Genomic DNA, 5316 nt, shown 5'->3' with positions numbered 1-5316 from the left:
TGCATTTCTTATATTTCCAACAGTTTTCAGATTGAATGAAATAATACCAGTGAAGATGCTAATGGAATGTAATGCCTTGTTTACAGTGATATAAAATATGATATCTTAAGAATAACTGCAAGACACTCCAGTTCAATTGATATTTATGGGGATCTTAGGAACAAGCCTTATACATGAATCTCTGTTGGATTAGGAACATCTCAGATAAGCACATAGCATACCAATCAGAAACCAACAATCTCGTAAGGAAAATGAAGGGGTGACAAGGTCTGAGTAGAAATAGCAAGATTGATCTGAAGAATGCACGCTGTGACAGATGTGATTGCATGAGGAATTTTAAGGGGTAGCTTATCTTTAAGACAACCATGTGAGGGGTGGAGAGGATAGAAACAAAATCCTAGAGATGCTGTTTAACTTGTCTGGTGATAAAAGAATTGGTGTAGAAAAGAACGTAAGCCCAGGTTTTCCTGACCTAGAGGTCCTGGCCTTCACGTGCATGTGGAACAGAGAGGGAGGCCCTGTCGAGCCTGGTGTGTGCAGAGCTTGCCCTGGAACGGAGAAGGGAACAGAAATCCAGCCATATGGCTGGAAGTGGAAGGAGATGTGGCTTTCAGGGGTCCAGGACTGTAGGGAAAGAACGTAGTTGACTGACTGTACCCAGGCCCTGCTCACAGGAGGATGATGTCTTCAAAACCAACAGCCATGAAGCGCTGCTCATGCCAGCCCCCGTGGCAGGCAGCCAAGATTGCTGAGAGCTGTGGGTTCAGATTTGGCAAAAATAGAGGCAATGCATTAGCCAAATGTGAGATGAGAATCAGCAGAAGTTTATGGCCTCTTTGGGAAAAAAGACAAGCCAGAAGACAAATGCAGGTGAAGAAGCACCCGGCGCGTGGAACTCCTGCTCCGAGGATCCCACAGCTTTCTTAGCATCCCTAACCTTTCAGTTATAGGCTGGCTAATCCTGTGATTTGTGTCCAATCTGAAAGATGTCGCTCTGATGCTCTGGGTACCCTTCAATTGCAGCACGTGCAGTTGAAACATGGCTGCAGAAAATAGAAAAAGGAGAGGATATTCAAGAGCTGACTTGATGTGTGTCGTTTTCCAACAATTTTATAGTCATCTGTGTATTTCAAAACTTAGAGAAAGAAGGCCAGGCAGGGTGACAGCACAAGGGAAGGAAGGAAATGCATATTGATAAAGAGAGGGGATGCAACTGGCTCACGGGAGTGGTCTTCATCTACTGGGCAATATATTTCAATCAGCAAGCATGGGCAATCAGGAGCATTTTTTTAACTTGATTCAAGATTTTCCTGAGGGGTGTATAGTGAAAGGGTTACACAAGGGTGAATGATAGAAAAAGGTTTAGAACATATAATTAGCCCTTTTGAAACATAGAGTACATTCTATAATCTATGGTCACCCTGCTGAGCAATAGAACTCCAGAGATCACCTCTCTGATCTTGCCATAATCTAGGAGTCCTTGACCAACCTTTCTCATCCTTCCTTCTCCCACCCCATCCTCAGCCTCTGGAAAGCACCATTCTATTCCTGGTTCTGCAAGGTCCACATGAGTGAGGCCACGTGGGGCTGGTCTTTCTGTGCTCAGATTATTTCACTTAACATAATCTCCCCCATTCTGTCCATGTGGTTGAAAGCAGATCATAATAAGCACATTTCAAATATTCTAGAAGAAATCATTTTGAATGTTCTCACAACAAAGAGACAACAAATGTTTAAAGAACTACATGAGCTTATCCTGATTTGAACATTACGCTACGTATACACATGCAGAAACATCCCATACACCACGTAAACATGCAGAAGTATTACATGTCAATCGAAAATAAATATAACATAAATAAATCACATAAAGAAAACATAATTAGCAAAACTCTTATGAAGGGTGGGAAAGTAAAAAATTTTAAACAACTAAGCAGCATGGTTTGTATTAACCCACACAATTAGGGTTGAATTTATTGTTAATATAGGAACTGTGAGAAGCGTTGATAGGACGTTTGGAACTGATGAGGAATCACGGCTTCAGGGAATGCCTAAGTTATAACTGGAGTGTGTTCAAATAGTGGGGGACCTGCACACAGACACTCAGGAGGACAAACAACTAAAAATACAATTATCACAATTTGTTCAGATAGCATTAAAGAAGAAATAAAATGCCTGATCTCCCAAGAAGGAGGACCATAAAGAAAATGAAAAGGAGGTCAAAACACAGAGTTAAAAAGATGCTACTTTGCAGCCAAATAAGGACTCGTAAAGGGATTTTCCAAAAAATATTGAAGAGATTGACGTTTGTATAAACTACATTAGTTAGAGATAGGGGCTGGTGTTGTAGCTCAGTGGTAGAGCTCTCACCTAGCATGTGGTCGCCCTGGGTTCAATCCTCAGCACCAGATAAATAAATCAATAAAGATATTATGTCTCTCTATAACTAAAAAATGTTTTTAAACATAGTTAGAGATAAAGTAGGGATGGGCTTTATTCCCTCCAGTGGTACTTAATATAAAAATACTTACAGAAGCCATGACACAAGCAACGTTCTAAACAGCTTAAGGTTTCATTTCATAACTTCATGCCAACTTCTAATATGCCCATTTACAGAGTGAAAAATAAGGCTTAAGGAAATTGGTAATTACTTAATGTCACACAGCAAAAATAACCTGTAGGCAGAGTTTGTGTTGTGTGCTTATGGTCCCCTCTGGTGGGTCCCAGGGAGAATGGCTTATTCTAATGTCTCACAGGTACACCTGACTTTCAGTGATGGAATAAGAGAAGAAAACACTGGTGAGGACCGTCTTCCATGATAACTCACTTATCAGCAACACCCACTGGTTAACAGCTTCTGTGCGTGTGTTAAGACATGCTTCCCTCTACATGAAATTTTATAAACACCACAGTGTGATGAAGAAGGTTCCATGGAAAATGTAGCAGAAATGCCACAGAATCCCAAGAATTCCAGGACTCCTCCCATGATCATAGTGTTGTTTGGAAAATAAAGAGAGACCCAGAGATAAGATGCAGAGGCAGGAAAGATGGCAGAACGGCAGAGGGGTCAAGCTGCCAGCTTTATTTATATCTATCGTACTTTAGGTCATTGGCATCATTAGGACCTATTGTTCATGGTATCACTAGGCATGGTACAGACTTAGCAACTTCATGCAGCTTATTCCTCAGTGACATACTAAGTTGCAATATCCAATGTCTCTCAAGAAGTTCCATTGTATAAAGTTACTGTTAAGTGGACAGGTTTAGGCTCAGCGAAACATTGTGGTTGTCTAACAAGAGAGTTCCTTTATTCCTAGTAACTGTGTGCCTAAGGTCAAGGTAGAGGCTGATAAGACTCTGGTACAGAGCCTCCTCATGCGGGGCATTGCCACATCAGCTAGACATTGCACACATGTTAGTTATCTTAGTGGTTCCTAGGAGAAACTGCAGGATGTCCTAAGGGTGGGAAACAGAGTACCTGTGACCCCCAGGGAGTTTGCTCACCAGAGGAACACTTCCCTGTGCATTTGCACAGTCAGAATCCCTACATAGTGTAACTATAAAGGGCATTGACACTACACCTTTGAGCTGAGTTCTCCCTGTACCCAGATTATGTGACTTTGAGAAGACTTCCAGGTTTTTACTGTGAAACCCAGCATGTGCACAATGTAGGTATCTTGCATTTAAAAGCACATCAAGTTACAAACAAGCCTTAACCACCCTGATGTACAAATCAAAATTACATGTATAATTTTGTAGTGTGCTTGTGTAAGAGAAAAATCCTCCATATTTCTATAGCACAAACCTTCCCATTTCCTACATGCTGTCCTCTCCACAGTGAGCAGCTCACCATGGCCTGGGGGAACCAGACCTCCAGCCCTGTCTTCATCCTGCTGGGCATCTTCAACCACAGCCCCACCCACACCTTCCTCTTTGCCCTGGTCCTGGGCATCTTCACAGTGGCCGTCATGGGGAACTCCACCATGGTGCTCCTCATCCATCTGGACGCCCAGCTGCACACCCCCATGTACTTCCTCCTCAGCCAGCTCTCCCTCATGGACCTCATGCTCATCTGCACCACTGTCCCCAAGATGGTCTTCAACTATCTTTCTGGCAGGAACTCCATCTCTCTGGCAGGCTGCGGGACCCAGATATTCTTCTACGTGTCCCTGATGGGAGCTGAGTGCTTCCTGTTGGCAGCAATGGCCTATGACCGCTATGTGGCCATTTGCCACCCATTAAGATACCCAGTTCTCATGAGCCAGAAAGTCTGTGGTCTCATGGCTGCTGCTTCCTGGCTTCTTGGCTCCCTTGATGGTATAATTGAAGCTGCAGTTGCCTTGTCCTTCCTATACTGTGGTTCCCGGGAAATACCCCACTTTTTCTGTGACGTCCCTGCCCTGCTCACCCTCGCATGCACTGACACCTTGACATTTGAAAGGATGATATTTATCTGCTGTATCATTATGCTTCTGTTTCCTGTAGGCATCATCATTGCTTCCTATGCTCATGTGATTCTGGCCGTCATTCACATGGGGTCTGGGGAGGGTCGCCGCAAAGCTTTTGCCACCTGCTCCTCCCACCTCATGGTGGTGGGCATGTACTATGGAGCAGCCATGTTCATCTACATGCGGCCCACTTCTGACCGGTCCCCCACCCAGGACAAGATGGTGTCGGCCTTCTACACCATCCTCACCCCCATGCTGAACCCCCTCATCTACAGCCTGCGCAACAGGGAGGTGTCCAGAGCATTCATGAAGGTGCTAGGGAAGGGAAAGTCTGGAGAGTGAGCTGGGTAATTGTATTTATGCTTTGTTTTTGAGCACACTTGATATGCTTACATTTATATGCAGGCTAATGCACATCAGCATCAAGTTTTCTCATCTTTGTAGTTCTACTAACCACAGCATAAATCACCAGCAAACATTGTTAGGATAGATAATGCACATCTGTGTGTTGTCCCTACTTAGCAAATGGAGGTGGTCATCTGTGGAAGCAGCCCCTTAATTGATTGTAGCACTCAGATTTTTAGCATGTGGTACATTTAATCTGGACATGGGATTGCTTATGTAGAGTCCAGTATATCCTGGACTTACCATTTTGCTGAAATGACTCATGGTTTTTTATCTATTAACTCATAGACAACTTTTAATATAAATATTGAAATGAAGGTAACTTAGGTGGAGAAAACAGGCATTACTTGGAGGTTTGGCATGTTGTGTTTGTGGTGAACACTGTCTTTTGGGGTACTGGATGACTGAGTAACTCTCATTTATTTTTGTCCTCTACAGATTATCTTATACATAGGATACTGAA

General features: G+C 43.3%; 1 protein-coding gene across 1 annotated transcript; it reads left to right on the top strand.

The window, feature by feature from the left end:
* Nucleotides 1–3851: 3851 nt before the first annotated feature.
* Nucleotides 3852–4790, top strand: LOC139703607 (olfactory receptor 2M3-like). Its single transcript, XM_071607096.1, has one exon. The coding sequence runs from the start codon at nt 3852–3854 to the stop codon at nt 4788–4790; it is 939 nt and encodes a 312-aa protein (XP_071463197.1).
* Nucleotides 4791–5316: the final 526 nt, after the last annotated feature.

This window comes from Marmota flaviventris (genome assembly GCF_047511675.1).
Source record: "Marmota flaviventris isolate mMarFla1 chromosome 5 unlocalized genomic scaffold, mMarFla1.hap1 SUPER_5_unloc_1, whole genome shotgun sequence".
In the NCBI taxonomy this organism is placed as follows: Eukaryota; Metazoa; Chordata; class Mammalia; order Rodentia; family Sciuridae; genus Marmota; species Marmota flaviventris.
Note: the sequence above shows the minus strand (reverse complement) of the source record. Positions and strands in the feature narration are given on the sequence as shown.